Source organism: Papio anubis, chromosome 20 (genome assembly GCF_008728515.1).
Source record: "Papio anubis isolate 15944 chromosome 20, Panubis1.0, whole genome shotgun sequence".
Classification (NCBI taxonomy): Eukaryota; Metazoa; Chordata; class Mammalia; order Primates; family Cercopithecidae; genus Papio; species Papio anubis.
Window position 1 is genome coordinate 48,681,383 of NC_044995.1, and position 20,418 is coordinate 48,701,800.

At 48.4% G+C, this 20,418-nt stretch overlaps 1 protein-coding gene across 2 annotated transcripts; it reads right to left on the minus strand.

Moving 5' to 3' along the window:
* Positions 1–9,490: 9,490 nt before the first annotated feature.
* ZNF556 (zinc finger protein 556) lies at positions 9,491–20,058 on the minus strand. Of its 2 annotated transcripts, none has more exons than XM_009193117.3 (4): positions 19,382–20,058; positions 14,551–14,677; positions 11,914–12,097; positions 9,491–10,731 (listed from the first exon to the last, which is right to left on the minus strand). In XM_009193117.3, the coding sequence occupies exons 1-4, from the start codon at positions 19,382–19,384 to the stop codon at positions 9,678–9,680; spliced, it is 1,368 nt and encodes a 455-aa protein (XP_009191381.2). In that variant the 5' UTR covers positions 19,385–20,058; the 3' UTR covers positions 9,491–9,677. The 2 variants fall into 2 exon arrangements, with proteins under 2 accessions (XP_009191381.2, XP_009191379.2); XM_009193115.3 differs by having other exon boundaries at positions 9,503–10,734.
* Between the last annotated feature and the right edge of the window lie 360 nt (positions 20,059–20,418).

Consider the following 20,418-nt stretch of genomic DNA (forward strand, 5'->3'; position numbering starts at 1 on the left):
AAGGTGAGCTGCAGACACTGTGTCATTTTGAACACCGTCCCAATTTAGTATCAAAGTATATTTGGCATTCTCAAATATACTTTGATACTAAATTGGGACGGTGTTCAAAATCCCAAATTTTGGAAAAAAATGTAATGCCCTTTTATAGGAGATGGCAGTTTTTGTTTTGTTTTGTTTTTGAGACAGAGCCTCATTCTGTCACCCAGGCTGGAGTGCAGTGGCACAATCTCGGCTCACTGCAGCCTCCAGAGATGGCAGATTTTTTATCTAATGATGCATAACGCCCAAACAGGAGCACACACTGCTGTTCACATTCATTATTTCCATATGCTCAATTTTCCAGTACATGTTACAGCAAAGCAGACATGTAATACCTTTTTGCTTGATTAAACAGCAAGTGGGCCGGGCGCGGTGGCTCACATCTATAATCCCAGCACTTTGAGAGGCAGAGACGGGTGGATCACATGAGGTCAGGAGTTCAAGACCAGCCTGGTCAACATGGTGAAACCCCATCTCTACTAAAAATGCAAAAATTAGCTGGGCGTGGTGGCGAATGCCTGTAAGTCCAGCTACTCAGGAGGCTGAAGCAGGAGAATAAATTGAACCCGGGAGGCGGAGGTTGCAGTGAGGTGAGATTGTGCCACTGCACTCCAGCCTGGGTGACAGAATGAGGCTCCATCTCAAAAAATAAATACATATAAATAAATAATAAAAATAAACTCACTTGAGCCTTTTTAGATAAGCAAAACCAATGTTTTCCACTTCCTTGGCAACCGAACAGAGAATGGCATACGTGAGAAAGAAGAAATCGCGAATCGTCATTGCTTTCTTGGAGCCCAACCTGAAATGAAGAAAGGCTACCAGGGCCACACCTCTCTCTCCTCACACACAGATCGGAGGGAAGCGAGAAGGCACCTCTGTTTCCAGGTTCCTGGGGCCTGAGCTCTGCACATACTGTAGGTCTGAAATGTGAAGTTCCCTTTGAGGGTCTTCCTGGGCGGAATTCCAATCCTTAGGTATCTGCATGTGTTCCCAGGCTTGAGGCCATTTCAACCCTAAATCACGAATTCCAAGTCTGGTTCTGTGTCTTCTGACTGCGAATGTTGGCTAGAGAGGCAAAGGTGTGGTCGGGCGCGGTGGCTCAAGCCTGTAATCCCAGCACTATGGCAGGCCGAGGTGGGTGGATCACCTGAGGTCAGGAGTTCAAGACCAACCTGGCCAAAATGGTGAAATTCCGTCTCTACTAAAAATACAATGATTAAACAGGCGTGGTGGTGCCCGTCTGGAGTCCCAGCTACTGGGCAGGCTGAGGCAGGAGAATGGCTTGAACCTGGGAGGCGGAGGTTGCAGGGAGCCAAGATCACGCCACTGCACTCCAGCCTGGGCAACAGAGCGAAACTTTGTCTCGAAAGAGGAAAAAAAAAGAGGCCAGGTATGGTGGCTCACGCCTGTAATCCCAGCACTTTGGGAGGCCAAGGCGGGTGGATCACGAGGTCAGGAGAATCGAGAGACCAGCCTGTGGCTAACTGCGGTGGCTCCCATCTCTACTAAAAATAAAAAAATTAGCGAGTGGTGGCGAGGGCGCCTGTAGTCAGCTACTCGGGAGGCTGAGGCAGGAAATGGTGTGAACCCGGGGGCCGAACTTGCAGTGAGCGAGATCGCCCAGCCACTCCAGCCTGGGCGACAGAGCGAGACTCCGTCTCAAAAAAAAGAAAGAAAAAAGAGATGCCTGGAGTGTCCCATCTTAAGAGTACTTCCCTGGAGGCCTGCCATGTGGCAGCGTGGTGACCGGAAGTAGAAAACGAGGACAATCAGACCTCGAACTCACAGCCCTCAGCTACAGGAACCAGCGCTGCCACCTCGTCATCACAGCATCCGTCCTGCAGGCGTCACGCTACGTCACATCCGGGAGAGGCCGCGCTGCCCACAGGTGTAACAGGCGGCTGCGACGCCCCACTCTGGTCCGGAACACTAGCCTGAGGCTCGGGACGCACATGCGCAGTCCACACCGAGGCCCCGCCCCCTTGCTTCCTGGTAGTCCGTGGGCACCAGCCGGTGTCTATAGTCCCCTCCTTCTCAGGCATCTTGCTCGTCCACTGCTTGGGGCACCACTCGGGGAACCCAAGTCCTTTGGGAAATGTTGTTCAAAAAAGGACAGCCCTTAAACGCTAGGGCCCCGCCTCTCAGATTGCTCCCAGCATGCAACGCGGCCCCTCCTCCAAAGCCGCTGTGCCCTGGAGGCTGCTGGGAGCTCCCGCCGAGCATAGTGCACAGGTGCAAGCGGGTCGTGCTTCCTGTTGGGGGAGTTGTGTGGCTTCTGGAAAGCTCGGAAGGAAGGGGCTCCACCACAATAAGGATTTGTGTATCTAAACATACCGAGTCACAAAGTTTTCCAAAGACGTTGTAGCAACTTAGCATTTTTTTTTTATTTTTATTTATTTATTTTTTTTTAGAGATGGGGTCTTGCTGTGTTGCCCAGGCTGGTCTTGAACTCCTGGGCGCAAGCGATCCTCCCGCCTCAGCCTCCCAAAGTGCTGGGACTACAGGCGTGAGCCACTGTGCCAGCCACAACTTAGCATTTCTGTGGCACATATTCAGCAATAGCATTCCTGGATATTTTGGGCTTGCAGCCAGGATGGTAGGGAGTAGTAGTATGTCATTTTCGCTCTAATTTGCATTTCCCTTACGAAAAAATTGAATTATCATTTAAATATTAGTCTCTTGGACAACCTTCCTTTGTGAATGATTAATCAAATCTGTAATTTTACTTCTCTGTTGTGCTGCCTGCCTTCTTAGTAATTTATAGGAGCGCTTATACTCTGTGTGCAAGCCGTTTGCCAGATCTATCTATCGCACGTTTCTTCTTCCATTCTATAGACCCTCTTTTCACTCTCCGATGGTGCCTTTTGTTTTGTAGCCTCTAATATCTGTTCATTCTATTTTGTGGTGTTTTTGTGTTTTCAGAAATGTTTGCCTATTCCAGTTCATGATCTCTTATGTTTTCACATTTATTTTCAGTGATAAATCTGGAAATAATTTACATTTATGGCATGATGTAGAGGTCTAGATACATTTTGGGTTTGTGTAAAGTTCCTGGCTAAGGGGCAGAGGCAAGGACATGACCAAGCAGACACATATTAGCTGGAAATGCTCTCAGAGAAAGGGGGAGAAGCTCAGCTCAGATCCACGTGGAGATGCACGGAAGCGTTCCAGTGGATGGCGGGTGGTACCAAAGTGGAAAAAATGGTTGTGACCATCAATAAGGCCACACAGCACTAAATGCCAGCCTACGCTGACAGCGACTTGGCAGGACACAAGGTCCAACGGTAGAGGACCTTGCAGAGGTTCCTGGGCCCCTCGTGTGTGTAGAGAGGGCGGGCTGCTTCAGCCATAGCCTTGGTCTGAGCAGCATCCTAAAGACTACAGCCATTGGCTTCCCTTGCTTGAGCTGGTTTAACCCTGTTTTATTAATTCTGACAGATGCTCTCTGCTACCATCTAGTGATAACCAATGAAAACGCAGACTACTTAAAACCTTAAAACACCTGATGACAGGCTAATGACAAGACTGTAGACGACAATGACTTGTACGTTTTAGAGCTCAAGCCAGAATCACCTTGCTCTTCTGTGACGGGTTTCACTTTGTTTCACATTGGATTAAATCTAGACGTGCTGATGGTGTAGTAAAAATTGACGCTTGTGTACACAAAAAGAGAAAAATGATACCGTACTGTATTATGTGCTAACACTGTTACTTGCTGTAAAATTTCCCATGGCTCCCAAGATAAAAAGACATAGTAAAAGGCCCTATAAAAACAAATGCCAAAAAAAAAAATACCCACATTTGTGCAGGTGTGGAACTGGAGAACGGCAAGGATGAGCTGCCTCTGCCCAGTCCTGGATAAATATCAGGTTCCTCAGCAAAATAAATGTGGTTGTTGTAATCTAAATTTCAGGGGGGCGGAGGCAGGCGCGGTGTCTCACACCTGTAATCCCAGCACTTTGGGAGGCCGAGACGGGCGGATCACCTGAGGGCAGGATTCGAGGCCAGCCTGACCAACATGGAGAAACCCTGTCTCTACTAAAAATAGAAAATTAGCTCGGCGTGGGGGCACATATCTGTAATCCCAGCTACTCGGGAGACTGAGGCAGGAGAATCGCTTGAACCCGGGAGGCGGAGGTTGCGATGAGCCGAGATCACACCATTGCACTCCAGCCTGGACAATAAGAGCAAACCTCCGTCTCAAAAAATAAAAAATAAATAAATAAATAATTTTTGGGGTGGCATTATGCAGCCACAGAGAGTCAGAACACTGGCATTATATGACACGTCCTTCCATCCACGCCAGGTGACCCTACTAATGTATGAAGTATTTGAATTTGGCTCTAATTTTGAGATAGTTGTATTTTTAATCACTTTAAGGAATTATTTTCCTAAACAAGTATTTTTACACTTGATCTAACCCAAAAGGCTGAGAAGCGATCTAAACAAGTATTTTTAAGCAGAAACAGAAATTTACTTATGTGCAAATACACTCTTACCTACCTGAGGATATTTCTTATCTCCTTGGTGAATTACATGAAGATATTTGGATTTTCCAATATAGAAACATTTAAATTCCTGGAATAAGTCCCAGTCCTTTATAAATATATGAACATGTTGGGCACTCTATTGTCCCATTAGGGTTCAAGATTCTTCATTGAAATGTGAGAATGTGAGATTACTTTATCTTTTTTTTTTTTTTTTGAGACGGAGTCTCGCTCTGCTGCCCAGGCTGGAGTGCAGTGGCGCGATCTCAGCTCACTGCAAGCTCCGCCTCCCGGGTTCACGCCATCCTCCTGCCTCAGCCTCCCGAGTAGCTGGGACTACAGGCGCTCGCCACTACGCCTGGCTAATTTTTGTATTTTTAGTAGAGACGAGGTTTCTCCATGTTGGTCAGGCTGGTCTCAAACTTCTGACCTCAGGTGATCCGCCCGCCTCGGCCTCCCAAAGTGCTGGGAATACAGGCGTGAGCCCCAGTGCCCGCCCGCTATCAAGACTATTAACATTGAAAATGGAGGCCGGGCGCGGTGGCTCAAGCCTGTAATCCCAGCACTTTGGGAGGCCGAGACGGGCGGATCACGAGGTCAGGAGATCGAGACCATCCTGGCTAACACGGTGAAACCCCGTCTCTACTAAAATATACAAAAACTGGCGAGCGGCGGTGGTAATCCCAACTTCGAGAATCTGAACGAACCGGGCGAAGGCTTTGATGAAGCTGAATCCAGCCACAACACTCCAACAAACGTGAAAGCGAACTCGATCTCAAAATGGACACAGACTGGATTTCATTTGCCTTTAATTAGACACAAAGCTGGTACATATTTTTCTCTTCTAATAGCTGCTGGAAGTCTAAGTATATGGAAACAATACCTATGAAAATCCAATGGGCATTTTGGGCTTTGTGGATCATTAAAAGTTTACACTTAAAAATTATTGTTTAATTAAAAAAAATAAAAATTAAAGGATGACTAATAAATTGGGATGTTACTCAAAATGATCATCCTGTCTACAGCTCACTTCGGTTATTCCTTCACTAGTTCTCTCACCATCCATAGGTTTTATCCTCACCGGGAAATCACGGTGGACTTGCCTAGATATCACTGTGCACACGGGGAAAGACTCACAATGGGCTAGAAGTGTCCAGATGACCATAGCTCTTCCTCACCCCGTGAGGAACTCTAGTTTTCTGCAGAACACAATTTTTCCATCAGTCTGCAGGGGCAGCAAAATGACAATGCCAAATATATAAGGCAATTTAAAATTATTTCCTGAATATTAAAACAAACACCCACATTGGCGGTGGCCCGGTGGGTCACAGCTGTATCCAACACTTTGGGAGGCTGGTAGGCCCGGATCAGTCAGGAGATAGAGACCATCCTGGCTGACACGGTGAAACCCGTCTCTACTGAAAATACAAGAGCTGGCAGTGGTGAGCCCCTGTAGTCCCAGCTACTGGGAGGCTGGGGCAGGAGAATGGCATGAACCCAGGAGGCAGAGCAGTGAGCCAAGACTGTGCCACTGCACTCCAGCCTGGGCACGAGAGGGAGACTCCATCTCAAAAAACCAACCAAACAAACAAACAAAAAAACAACAACAACAACAAAAACACCCACACATTTTGTGGTTCAAATCCATATGAAGTACCTGGTCCAAGATGCCAATGTCCAAACTCATAAAAACATATGACATGGGCCTGGTGTGTTGTGCAGCCTGTAAGCCAAGCACTTTGGGGAGGGCAAAGGTGGGGCTGATCCAGGGTCAAGGTCGAGACCACACTGGCCAACAAGGTGAAACCCCACCTCTACTAAAAATACAAAAAATTAGCTGGGCATGGTGGCACACACCTGTATTCCCAGTCACTTGGGAGGCTGAGGCAGGATAATCGCTTGAACCCGGGAGGTGGAGGCTGCAGTGAGCTGAGATCACACCACTGCACTCCAGCCTGGGTGACAGAGCGAAACTCTGCCACACACATACTATATATACATATATATGACATGCCCTAAAATTTGTAATATTTGGAGACATGAGGCTGAACCATAAGTATACCTTTTTGTTTTACTTTTTTGAGACAGAGTCTTGCTCTTGTCACCCAGGCTGGCGTGCAATGACACAATGTCAGCTCACTACAACCTCTGCCTCCCAGGTTCAAGTGATTCTCCTGCCTCAGCCTCTGGAGTAGCTGGGATTACAGGCGCCCGCCACCATGCCCAGCTAATTTTTGTATTTTTAGTAGAGACAGAGTTTTGCTGTGTTGGCCAGGCTGGTCTTAATCTCCAGACCTCGTGATCTGCCCGCCTTGACCTCCCAAAGTAGTGGGATTACAGGAGTGAGACACTGCACCTGGCCCAGAACTATAATTTTTAAAGTCACCAAGTTGATTTGGCAATTCAGTTTCAATATTTTAATACATTTTTCCGGTAAATAAAAAATAGAGACTGACATTTGTTAGTATACAACTTATTTGAAAAACTTGGTTAAATAGGCTATTTTTCAGAAACACTTTATCCATTTATATAGAATCCAACTTCTTTGAAAACAGTTAAAACACAGTAAATAGAGATTTCTCAGAAACTGAAGCATTTGTTTTAATAATACATAATCGGCCGGGCGCGGTGGCTCAAGCCTGTAATCCCAGCACTTTGGGAGGCCGAGACGGGCGGATCACGAGGTCAGGAGATCGAGACCATCCTGGCTAACACGGTGAAACCCCATCTCTACTAAAAAATACAAAAAAACTAGCCGGGCAAGGTGGTGGGCTCTCTGTAGTCCCAGCTACTCGGAGAGGCTGAGGCAGGAAGCGCGTGAACCTCGGAGGCGGAGCTGCAGCAGCCGAGATCGGCCACTGTGTCTCCAGCCTGGGCGACAGAGCTGAGACTCCCAAAGCCACACAATACACACAATACATAATCAGCCAGGCTCCGGTGGCTCACGCTCTGCAATCCTGTGCATTTTGGGAGGATGAGGCTGGCAGATCACAAGGTCAGGAGATCGAGACCATCCTGGCTAACACGGTGAAAGCCGCCTCTACTAAAAATACAAAATTAGTCGGGTAGGCCCGCCGGTGGCTCGCCTTGCAATCCCAGCACTTTGGGAGGCCAGACGTGGGCGGATCACTAGGTCAGGAGATCCAGACCATCCTGGCTAACACGATGAAACCCCTGGCTCTACTAAAAACACAAAACTAGCCGGGCGAGGTGGCGGCCTGTAGTCCTGTAGCTACTCGGGAGGCTGAGGCAGGAGAATGGCGTGAACCCGGGAGGCGGAGCTTGCAGCGAGCCGAGATGGCGCCACCACACTTCAGGCTGGGAGAGACAGCGAGACTCTGTCTCAAAAAAAAAAAGAAGAAAAAATACATAATCAAACATAATAACTGAATACATACTGAGAGATTGTATTCAGCTCTGTGTGACAGGAAATTCCCATAGTGTGCCTGATAAGCCAGTATTGTCTTTCTTTTTCTCATGAAAGCAGGATTTATCTCATGAAGAGTACTAGGTCACGGTAGTTTTCAGTGATGCAGTAGGGACACAATCCCCTGTGCTTTTATGGTTGTATCATTGTATCTGTCATAGAAGCAGAGCACAGAAGCACAAGAAATACTGACAGAATGAGGTATTAAGACAATGATAATACTCACGCCTATAATCCCAGCACTTTGGGAGGCTGACGTGGGTGGATCACCTGAGGTCAGGAGTTTGATACCACCCTGGCCAACAAGGTGAAACCCCGTCTCTACTAAAAATGCCAAAATTGGCCGGGCACGGTGGCTCAAGCCTGTAATCACAGCACTTTGGGAGGCTGAGACGGGCGGATCACGAGGTCAGGAGATCAAGACCATCCTGGCTAACCCGGTGAAACCCCATCTCTACTAAAAAAAAATACAAAAAACTAGCCGGGTGAGATGGCAGCGCCTGTAGTCCCAGCTACTCGGGAGGCTGAGGCAGGAGAATGGCGGGAAGCCGGGAGGCGGAGCTTGTAGTGAGCTGAGATCTGGCCACTGCACTCCAGCCTGGGTGACAGAGCGAGACTTCGTCTCAAAAAAAAAAAAAAAAAAATGCCAAAATTAGCCAGGCATGGTGGTGGCACGTACCTGTAGTCACAGCTACTCGGGAGGCTGAGGCAGGAGAATCGCCTGAACTAGGGAGGTGGAGGTTGCAGTGAGCCGAGATCATGCCATTGCACTCCAGCTTGGGCAACAGAATGAGACTCTGTCTCAAAAAATAATAATAATAATAAAAAAGGAAAAAAAGGCCGGATGTGGTGGCTCAAGCCTGTAATCCCAGCACTTTGGGAGGCCGAGACGGGTGGATCACGAGGTCAGGAGATCGAGACCATCTTGGCTAACATGGTGAAACCCCATCTCTACTAAAAATACAAAAAACTAGCCGGGCGAGGTGGCGGGCGCCTGTAGTCTCAGCTACTCGGGAGGCTGAGGCAGGAGAATGGCGTGGACCCACGAGGCAGAGCTTACAGTGAGCTGAGATCCAGCCACTGCACTGCAGCCCGGGCGACAGAGCGAGACTCCGACTCAAAAAAAAAAGAAAAGAAAAGAAAAGAGAAACATTAGTAATTTATAAGAAAAAATCATGATGTATGAAAATGTCAGTACTATAGATGAGAGAGGACTTATAAAATTCTCCCCTCAACTTTATCTGCAAGGGAACTGCAAATTCATTTGCTAGAGGCCCACTTTGAGGATGTGGTCCTCATAAAGGCAATACCATATTTATAAAAGTCATGAGATTCTTCTCCTGCTGTGAATTTTCTTTTTTTTTTTTATTTTTTTTTGAGACGGAGTCTCACTCTGTCACCCAGGCTGGAGTGCAGTGGTGCAATCTCGGCTCACTGCAAGCTCTGCCTTCCAGGTTTACGCCATTCTCCTGCCTCAGCCTCCCAAGTAGCTGAGATTACAGGCGCCTGCTACCACGCCTGGTAATTTTTTGTATTTTTTTTTTTTAGTAGAGACGGGGTTTCATCATAGCCAGGATGGTCTCGATCTCCTGACCTCATGATCCACCTGCCTTGGCCTCCCAAAGTGCTGGGATTACAGGCGTGAGCCACCATGCCTGGCCCTCCTGCTGTGAATTTTCTGAACCATGACATATGAGTTAATTTGCACAGGTTTTCTCCCATTACTTAAATGTGTAGGGTTTCTTTCCTGCGTGACTTCTCACATGACCTTGAAAGGCTTTGGGACAACTGAAAGCTTTCCCACATTTTTCGCATTTACTGGGCTTCTCTCCAATCTGCATTCTTGCATTTTTGGAAGAGCAAAGCCCGCCTGAAAGCTTTCCCACACTGGCTGCACTGACAGGTTTCTCTCCCGTGTGCTTTCTCTCATGTTTGTGTAAAGATGAGGACCAACCATACGTTTTCCCACATTTTCCACATTTATAGACTTTCTCTCTAGTTTGCAATTTGACATTTGTGGAGGGGTGAGGCCTCGCTGAAGGCTTTCCCACGCTGCCTCTACTCACGGGCTTCTTTTTAGCGTGCGTTCTTGCGTGTTTGTGTAAGGAGGAGGGCCAACCAAATGCTTTCCCGCATGTTTCACACTTATAGGGTTTCTCTCCGTTGTGAATTCTCACGTGTCGCTGAAAGGATGTTGCCCAGCAGTAGGCTTTCCCACACTGCTTGCACTCGTAGGGTTTCGCTCCGGCGTGCATGATCGTATGGACTCGAAAGGATTTCTGACACCTGAAGGCTTTCCCACAGTGCTTGCACTCATACGGCTTCCCCCCAGTGTGCATCATCACATGCGCCCGAAAGGATTTGGGACAACTGAAGCCTCTCCCACACTGCCCACATTCATAGGGCTTCTCTCCAGTGTGAGTCCTCACGTGTTCAGCGAGAGAGTGAGAACGAAGAAACGTCTTCCCACAAGATTGACAGGCATAGGGCTTCTCTCCACTGTGGGTTTTCTCATGCATCTGTAGGTAGGAAGGGCGACTGAAGGCTTTCCCACATGCCTTACATGTATATAATTTTTGTCCAGAGTGAGCTCTCTTGTGCCTCATCAGGGATGAAGAATGGGTGAAGAGTTTTCCACACTGGCTGCATTCATACCGTCTCACACCGGTACGATGATTCTTGCGCAGATGACGATTACAATTTCGAGTCTTTCTGAAGGTTCCTCCACGCTTATTACCTTTACCGCTTTTACATGGTCTCTCCACCCTTGGATTTCTGCTAAAAATGGGCAGCACATTATTAATGGTTTATGCCTTCCATAATTTATTTTATTTTTTCCCTTGAGGCAGAGTTTTGCTCTTGTTGCCCAGGCTGGAGTGCAATGGCACGATCTTGGCTCACTGCAACCTCTGCCTCTCGGGTTCAAGTGATTCTCCTGCCTCAGCCTCCTGAGTAGCTGAGATTACAGGCATGCGCCACCATTCCCGGCTAATTTTGTATTTTTAGTAGAGACAGGTTTTCTCCATATTGGTCAGGCTGGTCTCGAACTCCTGACCTCAGGTGAGCCACCTGCCTCGGCCTCCCAAAGTGCTGGGATTACAGGCTTGAGCCACCGCGCCCGGCCAATTATTTCTTAATATACATTAATGAACATTAGGATAACATTTTTGCCATTTTCTGTACAAGGGTATAAGTTTCCTGTATTGTTGAAATTATTTCAAACTGGAATAAACGAAATACTCTGGTAGAAAGTTCAACCACAGCCCACTACAAAAACAATAGTAATATATGGGGTTCTCCCAGAATTGTTTCTAACAGAATTATCTTTTTTTTTTTTCCACTCTGTTGCCCAGCCCAGGCTGGAGTGCAGTGGCACGCTCTTGGCTCACTGCAACCTCTGCCTCCCAGATTCAAGCAATTCTCCTGTCTCAGCCTCCTGAGCAGCTGGGATTACAGGCACCTGCCACCATGCCCATTTTTGTATTTTTAGTAGAGACGGGGTTTCACCATATTGGTCAGGCTAGTCACAAACCCCTCACCTTAGGTGATCCGCCTGCCTCGGCTTCCCAAAGTACTGGGATTACAGGCGTGAGCCACCGCACCCGGCGATACTGCCTTTTTCTTGTTTTTTTTTTTTTTTTTTTGAGACGGAGCCTCGCTCTGTCACCCAGGCTGGAGTGCAGTGGCTGGATCTCAGCTCACTGCAAGCTCCCCCTCTTGGGTTCACGCCATTCTCCTGCCTCAGCCTCCCGAGTAGCTGGGACTGCAGGCGCCCGCCACCTCGCCTGGCTAGTTTTTTGTATTTTTTAGTAGAGACGGGGTTTCACCATGTTAGCCAGGATGGTCTCGATCTCCTGACCTCGTGATCCACCCGCCTCGGCCTCCCAAAGTGCTGGGATGACAGGCGTGAGCCACCGCGCCCAGCGATACTGCCTTTTTCTTCTCAGTGCAACTCACCTCGAACGTCTCTCTTTGGTGTTGTGCTTGTCTTTCACACTATGTTCTTCCCAATTTTTTCCTAAAAGGGAGGCCCACGTATGCTTTCTTGTGAACTTTTCTATTTTCTGTTTAAGGGATAATTTTTCTCCAGAAGTATCCTGCTGAGAAATGGACGCATTGGTTTTAAGTTGAGCCTCATCATCTGAAACAAAAAAAGTGAACAAATATGAGGAGGAAGGCATCTGCAAAGAAAGAAGTCATTCAGGTGTTTAATTGTTTCATGACTTCATTATGCTATTTTATTTATTTATTTATGAGACAGAGTCTCACTCTGTCACCCGGAATGGAGTGCAATGGCACGATCTCGGCTCACTGCAACCTCCATCTCCTGGGTTCAAGCCATTCTCCTGCCTCAGCCTCCCGGGTAGCTGGGATTACAGGTGCCCGCCACTACACCCAGCTAATTTTTTGTATTTTTAGTAGAGACAAGGTTTCACCATATTGGCCAGGCTGGTCTCCATCTCCTGCCCTTGTGATTCGCCTGCCTTGGCCTCCCAAAGTGCTGGGATTACAGGTGTGAGCCACTGTGCCCGGCCTGACTTCATTATGAAGAAGTACAAGAGCTCTCTTTCTGCCATCTTGGAGCCTGGGGAGGCCTGCAGGGAACGTGACTTCCAAAAGAAAATGCGTCTGGAAGGTGGTGGTCCAAGGCCATTTTGGCTGCCTGTAAGCAGGGTCTCCAGAACCAAAGAGAGCACACAGCTCTTCTTAAAATTGAAGGTGTTTGGCCGGGCGCGGTGGCTCACGCCTGTAATCCCAGCACTTTGGGAGGCCGAGGCGGGCGGATCACGAGATCAGGGGATGGAGACCAGCCTGGCTAACACGGTGAAACCCCGTCTCTACTAAAAACACAAAAAGTTAGCTAGGCGTCGTGGCGGGCGCCTATACTCCCAGCTACTCGGGAGGCTGAGGCAGGAGAATGGCGTGAACCCGGGAGATGGAGCTTGCAGTGAGCCGAGATCGCGTCACTGCACTCCAGCCTGGGCGACAGAGCGAGACTCCGTCTCGACAAAAAACAAAAAATAACAATAATAATAATAATAATTGAAGGTGTTTATGCCCAAGATGAAACTGAATTCTCTTTGGGTAAGAGACATGCTTATGTATACAAAGCAAAAAACAACACGGTGACTCCTGGTGGCAAAACAAACCAAACCAAACCAGAAGCATCTGAGGAAAGGTCATTCAGGCCCACAGAAACAGTGGTATAATTCATGCCAAATTCTGAAGCAGTCTTCCTGCTAAGGCCATTGGACACAGAATCCCTGTGATGCTGTCCCCCTCAAGGATTTCAACTAATGAGAAAAAAAAAAAAAGAAAAAGTACAAGCAGTCAAAATGGTAGATAATTTTAAATGCACAGAAAAATCATCCCAATGTTTCAAATAATTAACGTCTCCGTGCCACCAATATATACCCGCACTGGTAACACAAAAGGACCCTAAGTCTTTTTTTTTTTCTTTTTCTTTTATTTTTTTTGAGATGGAGTCTTGCTCTGTCGCCTAGGCTGGACTACAGTGGCACGATCTCGGCTCACTGCAAGCTCTGCCTCCCAGGTTCACGCCATTCTGCCTCAGCCTCCCAAGTAGCTGGGACTATAGGCGCCCGCCACCACGCCCGGCTAATTTTTTTTATTTTTAGTAGAGACGGGGTTTCACTATGTTAGCCAGGCTGGTCTCGATCTCCTGACCTCGTGATCAGCCCGCCTCGGCCTCCTGATGTGCTGGGATTATAGGCGTGAGCCACTGTGCCTGGCCGACCCTAGGTCTTTTCAACAAGACAGAAAGAAAAGTACAGATTAATAGATTTTTATTATCACAGAGAAGCTACTGAATTTTAGGTCCAGGACATCAACGATTATAACTGTCTCATTAACCAATGTATTCCCTTTCTACATTATAAATCTTAGAATAGGCTTAATGAGCAAAAATATTTATTCTTTTTCTTTTTCTTTTTGGAGATGGAGTCTCACTCTGTCGCCCAGGCTGGAGTGCAGTGGTGCCATCTCGGCTCACTGCAACCTCTGCCTCCCGGATTCGAGCGATTCTCCTGCCTCAGCCTCCAGAGTAGCTGGGATTACAGGCGCACGCAGCCACGCCTAGCTAATTTTTTGTATTTCAGTAGAGACTGCATTGCACTGTGCTGCCCAGGCTGGTCTCAAACTCCTGAGCTCAGGCAATCCATCCACCCTGGCCTCCCAAAGCACTGGGATGACAGGCGTGAGCCACTGTGCTCGGCTCTTTTTTCTTTTTTCTTTTTTCTTTAAAACAGGGTCTCAATTTGTCACCCTGGCTGGAGTACAGTGGTGTGATCACGGGTCACTGTAGCCTTGGACTTATGGGCTCAAGTGATTCTCCTGCCTCAGCCTCCCAAATAGCTAGGACTAGAAGAGCATGCTACCACGCCGGGCTCATTTTTGATTTTTTTGTAGAGACAGGGTCTCACTATGTTGCCCAGGCTGGTTGCCAACTCTTAGCCTCAAGTGATCCTCCTGCCTTAGCCTCCCCAAAGCACTGGGAATACAGGCATGAGCCACTGCAACCAGACAAAACATGTATTATCTAATAACCAAGTGCAGAAATAATGCCATCCTTACCTACTGAGGCCAGGTGCTTGAACGTCTCCAGCATCACTTCTCTGTAGAGGTTTCTCTGAGCAGGATTCAGCAAGGCCCACTCCTCCAGGGTGAACCCCACAACCACGTCTTCAAAGACCACCGTGTCCTAAAACAAACCACATACGTGTAGGTGAGGATGGTGGAACTCACAGCACTGGGGAGCTGAACTCCGTTCATAGGACACTCACACAAGATCCCGCAGTCTCCCAATATCGATTTAAGACTCAGTCCTCAGGCTTCTTCCCCTCTGTCTTTCTTTTTTTTTTTTTTTTTGAGACGGAGTCTGGCTCTGTCGCCCAGGCTGGAGTGCAGTGGCCGGATCTCAGCTCACTGCAAGCTCCGCCCCCCGGGTTCACGCCATTCTCCTGCCTCAGCCTCCCGAGTAGCTGGGACTACAGGCGCCCGCCGCCTCGCCCGGCTAGTTTTTTGTATTTTTTAGTAGAGACGGGGTTTCACCGTGTTCGCCAGGATGGTCTCGATCTCCTGACCTCGTGATCCGCCCGTCTCGGCCTCCCAAAGTGCTGGGATTACAGGCTTGAGCCACCGCGCCCGGCGTCTTCCCCTCTGTCTGTTATCACTTCCTGTGTCGTAGGTTTATTTCGTCTTTGACAAATAAAAGTGGTACACATTTAAGGTGTAGATGACAATTTGATGCACATATATACTGGGAAATGATTGCCATGAAGTTAATTAACACATCTGTCACCAGTTACCTTTTTAAAAAATTTGATGGGAAGAACAGGTAAGATTTACACTGTTAGTACATTTCTTTTTTTTTTTTTTTTTTTTTTTTTTGAGATGGAGTCTTGCTCTGTAGCCCCAGGCTGAAGTGCAGTAGGGCCATCTCGGCTCACTGCAAACTCCGCCTCCTGGATTCAAGTGATTCTCCTGCCTCAGTCTCCTGAGTAGCTGGGATTACAGGTACACACCACCATGCCTGGCTAATTTTTTTATTTTTAGTAGAGACGGGGTTTCACCATGTTGGCCAGGCTGCTCTCGAACTTCTGACCTCAAGTGATCCAACCGTCTTGGTCTCCCAAAGTGGTGGGATTACAGGCGTGAGCCACTGTGCCTGGTCTTTTAGTACATTTCAAGTATACAGTACAGTATCCTTAAATACAGTCACCATGTTGTACACTGGACGTAGAGAATTTATTCATCTTACAACGGAAAGTTGGTTCCCTTTGACCAACATGTCTCCCCACTTCCCCTGCCCCTCAGCCCCAGGCAGCCACTCTTCCACTCTCTTCCTCTAGGAATCTGGCTCTTTTCCAGTCTCCAGGTAAGTAAGATCATCTGGTATTCATCTTTCTATGCCTGGCTTGTCTCACATGTGCTCCAGGTTCATCCATGCTGCCAACAATGGCAGGATTTCCTTCTTTATTATGACTGAATAACATTTAACTGTATATGTGTGTATATCATATATATATATTTTTTTCTTGAGACGGCATCTTGCTCTGTTGCCCAGGTTGGAGTGCAGTGGCGTGATCTCGGCTCACTGCAACCTCCGTGTGTCATATATTCCTTATCCTGTGTCATAGTCTTGAGAAAAAAAAATTTTTTTTTTGAGATAGAGTCTCGCTCTGTCACCTACACTGGAGTGCAATGGTGCGATCTGGGCTCACTGCAACCTCCGCCTCCAGTGTTCAAGTGACTCTCCTGCCTCAGCCTCCCGAGTAGCTGGGATTACAGGTGTGCGCCACCACGCCCAGCTAATTTTTATGTTTTTAGTAGAGCTGAGGTTTCACCATGTTGGCCAGGGCTGGTCTCAAACTCCTGACCTCAGGCGATCTGCCTGCTTTGGCCTCCCAAAGTGCTGGGATTACAGGCGTGAGCCACCGCACCAGGCCAGAAAATTTTTTGGAGACAAGGCCTCACTCTGCTACACAGGCTGGAATGCAATGGCGCAATGAGAGCTCACTGCAGCCTTGAACTCCTGGGCTCAAGCCATCCTCCTGCCTCAGCTTCCCAACTAACTGGGATTACAGGTGTGTGCCACCACGTCTGGCTAATTTTTATTTTTATTTTTAGTAGACTCAGGGTTTTACCATGTTGGTCAGGCTGGTCTTGAACTCCTGACCTCAACTGATCCATCTGCCTCGGCCTCCCAAAGTGCTGGGATTACAGGTATGGGGGCCTAGCCCAAAATAGTAAAATGCCATCTGCTCCCTGAAATTAGAAACAAGAGAAGCTTTCAGCAGTGATCCACTTTAATCATGGCAAATGTAGTATACAATGAAAAAATACAGAAAGGAGAAAATTGTTCTGGGTGGGAGAAACAGCCAGAGGTTAGGCCATAAGGAAGGAGTGGGCCCTTGGCTCTTTCAGGTACAGCCAGAGCCTGTGTGACTGGGCAGAGGGGGATGGGGACATGACAGCCAAAGGGGGTCGAGTGATGGGAAGTGAGGCACATCACTTTGTGGGGAACTCATCAGCCACGGGAAGGACTTTGGCTTTGGCTCTGAATGACTCCAGGCCTTTGCACAGAGCAGTGATCTCATGTGACAGCTGAGACTAGATCATAGGGGGCAGATGCAGACACCAGGACACCTGCTAGGAGGCGAAAGCCGCACGAGGTGAGAAGCAGGCGTGTCACCTTGGGTGGTCACAGTGCAGTCGCGTGCAGGACCAGCCTAAGAGGAGATACACAATTTCCTGATGGGCTCAAGCTGGGGCAAGACAGAACAGGGAGAATCGAGGAAGACTGATTATTTCACTCAGGAAAACTGGCATCATGGAGTCACCAGTAACTGAGTGGTAGAGGGTTATATGTGACCTGAGAACTGACCAATCAGGCAGCTGGGGTGGGGCCTAGAGAACTGACCAATCAGGGGAGCGTAGATGGAGCATGGAGAACTGTCAATCAGGGGGGTTGGGGCAGAGCCTGGAGACCTGTCCAATCAAAGGAGCTGAGGCAGGGCCTGGGAACCTGATCAATTAGGAAAGCTGGGGTGGGGCCTGAAGAACTATCCAATCAGCGGAGCTCAGGGAGGCAGGCTAATTTTTATTATTTTGGATCAGGCTTTTGGGGAAGAGGATGAGGGTATGCTGCAAAGCAGATGAGAACAAGACATTCAAGTGGATACACATATAATAATGTCTTTAGTGGCCCTGGTCATAATGGAAAAAATTTGAAAATGCCCAGTCACTAGCAAACAGTGGAACTAACAAACACTAACAACATATCCTTATGAGTGAATACAAAAGAGTGATTAAAGGGGCTGGGCATGGCGGCTGTCACCTATAATCCCGGCATTTTGGAAGGCTGAGGCGGGCGGATCACCTGAGGTCAGGAGTTCGAGACCAGCCTGACCAACATGGTGGAACCCCCGTCTCTACTAAAAATACACAACTTAGCTGGGTGTGGCCATGCATGCCTGTAATCCCAGCTACTCTGGTGGTCGAGGCAGGAGAATCCCTTGAACCCGGGAGGTGGAGGTTGTAGTGATCCGAGATCGTGACACTGCACTCCAGCCTGGGTGACAGAGCATGACTCTGTCTCAAAAAAATAAAAAATAAAAGAACAGGCCGGGCGCGGTGGCTCAAGCCTGTAATCCCAGTACTTTGGGAGGCCGAGACGGGTGGATCACGAGGTCAGGAGATCGAGACCATCCTGGCTAACACGGTGAAACCCCGTCTCTACTAAAAAATACAAAAAACTAGCCGGGCGAGGTGGCGGGCGCCTGTAGTCTCAGCTACTCGGGAGGCTGAGGCAGGAGAATGGCGTGAACCCGGGAGGCGGAGCTTGCAGTGAGCTGAGATCCGGCCACTGCACTCCAGCCTGGGCGACAGAGCGAGACTCCGTCTCAAAAAAAAAAAAATAAATAAAATACAATAAAATAAAATAACAGAATTATTATCTGTTACAAATTCCCTACCCTGGAAAAAGAGAATAACTGATATTTTAGCAAGTTTTTGTAATTCACCAAATTAAACACCAAACATTTTTTCTTATAGGAATGTATTCATTTCGGAGGGTGTCATAATAAGAGAGAGATTTTCTCTCTTTCTCTGCGATTCTTTTTCCCGGGAGCCCAGTCAAGGGCTAAGCCCTGGAATCCCATTTGTCATCACCGAAAAGAAAACAACAGATGTGAGAAACTTAACCATACGTGCAAAAAAGGAACAGGGAAAAAAAAAAAAAAAAGGCACGGAAGAATTTTTAACAAATGGAATGTAAGAGGAGAACTTTATTTTTTTTTTCTGAAATTCACCTCCTTGGAAATATTTTATCTTTCAAACTCTCTTCTTTCCTGTATGTTCCATGGACTGAAAAAATCTCAGGCTCAAGTAACCAAATCAATCTTTAGAAGGAGAGAGGCCCAGGCAGGGGCGGCTGGCCTGGAGTCCGGCCTGCGGGCCTTTGGGGTCAGGAGCGCCCGCACCACCTGTCCACCCCTCGCTCCTCCCAGGGAGGTGGGCCTGGGCCCAAAGTTTGCATCTAAAGCGCATTCTGCTTTGGGGGTTGTTGCACCGCCTCGCTGGGGTGGGTTTTTTGTTTGTTTGTTTGTTTTTGTTTTTGGACTTTGGGTTAGTTTTTCTTCCAGTTAACTTTGTGAGACCCCCCCCAGGGCAGGAGTCATCTCTGTCTTTTCTTTTCCCTCCATCCCAGCGTCCTGACAACTACGACTTTGCAGGGAATGAAGACTTGGGCAGGGGAGTCCCCGCAGGACCCGGGGGTGACACGGGGACAGAGGCTCCATGGGGCTCCCAGGCGGCTCCCCTGGGAGTTTCAGCGTGTTCTGGCCGCTTCCAACCCTCCCCTCCCAGGACTCCGGCTCAGGCTCGGCTCCTGCCCTGCACTCACCATGTCCTGCAGGACCCAAGACCTGAGCTCTTCGCCGAGCTCCCTGCGCCTCGCACAAAGGGAACACCCGTGGTCACTCAGGGCAGGCCGGGAGTGCTCAGCAAGGAGGGTGGCAATGCCCCGCCCCTGGGGCTGATTGGACAGTTCTCTTCTCTGCTCACGTCTGAGTGGAGAGTTCACCAGTCACATCCCAAATCCCCTGATTGGACAGTTCTTTAGACTCTGCCCCTGCTCTTCTGGTTGGTCAGCTTGCTAGCCCTGAGTCTGCTGATTGGACAGTGCTTCAGGCCCCACGCCGGCTTTCCTAATTGGTCAAGTTTCCAGGCCCTGCCTCAGCTCCCTTGATTGGACAGGTCTCCAGGCTCTGCCCCAACCCCCCCGATTGACAGTTCTCCATGCTCCACCTAAGCTCCCCTGATTGGTCAGTTCTCAAGGCCCCACCCCAGCTGCTTGATTGGTCAGTTCTCAGGTCTTAGGTCCTGCAGGCAGCATCCCCCATCCACAGTGGTCTCCTTCCTGAAATGAAAATGGTGCTGACTTAGAGGCAAACCTGGGCCCTTCAGTTATCCACCTGTAGAACAAAGCAGCTTTGGCCAGGCCTGGTGGCTCAGGCCTGTAATCCCAGCACTTTGGGAGGCCGAGGTGGGCGGATCATGAGGTCAGGAGATTGAGACCATCCCGGCTAATACGATGAAACCCCGTCTCTACTAAAAATACAAAAAATTAGCCAGGTGGGGTGGCGGGAGCCTGTAGTCCCAGCTACTGGGGAGGCTAAGGCAGGAGAATGGCGTGAACCTGGGAGGCAGAACTTGTAGTGAGCTGAGATCGCGCCACTGCACTCCAGCCTGGGCGACAGAGCAAGACTCTGTCTCAAAGCAAAACACAACAAAACAAAACAAACTCTGTCTCAAAAAAAAAAAAAAAAAAAAAGAAAGAAAGAAAGAAAGAAAGAAAAGAAAAAGAAAAAAGCAGCTTCTTCTGTCCTCAGTCTGTTGCCAGATTCCATGATGCTGGAGGAGGTCTCATCTCTCTGCTGA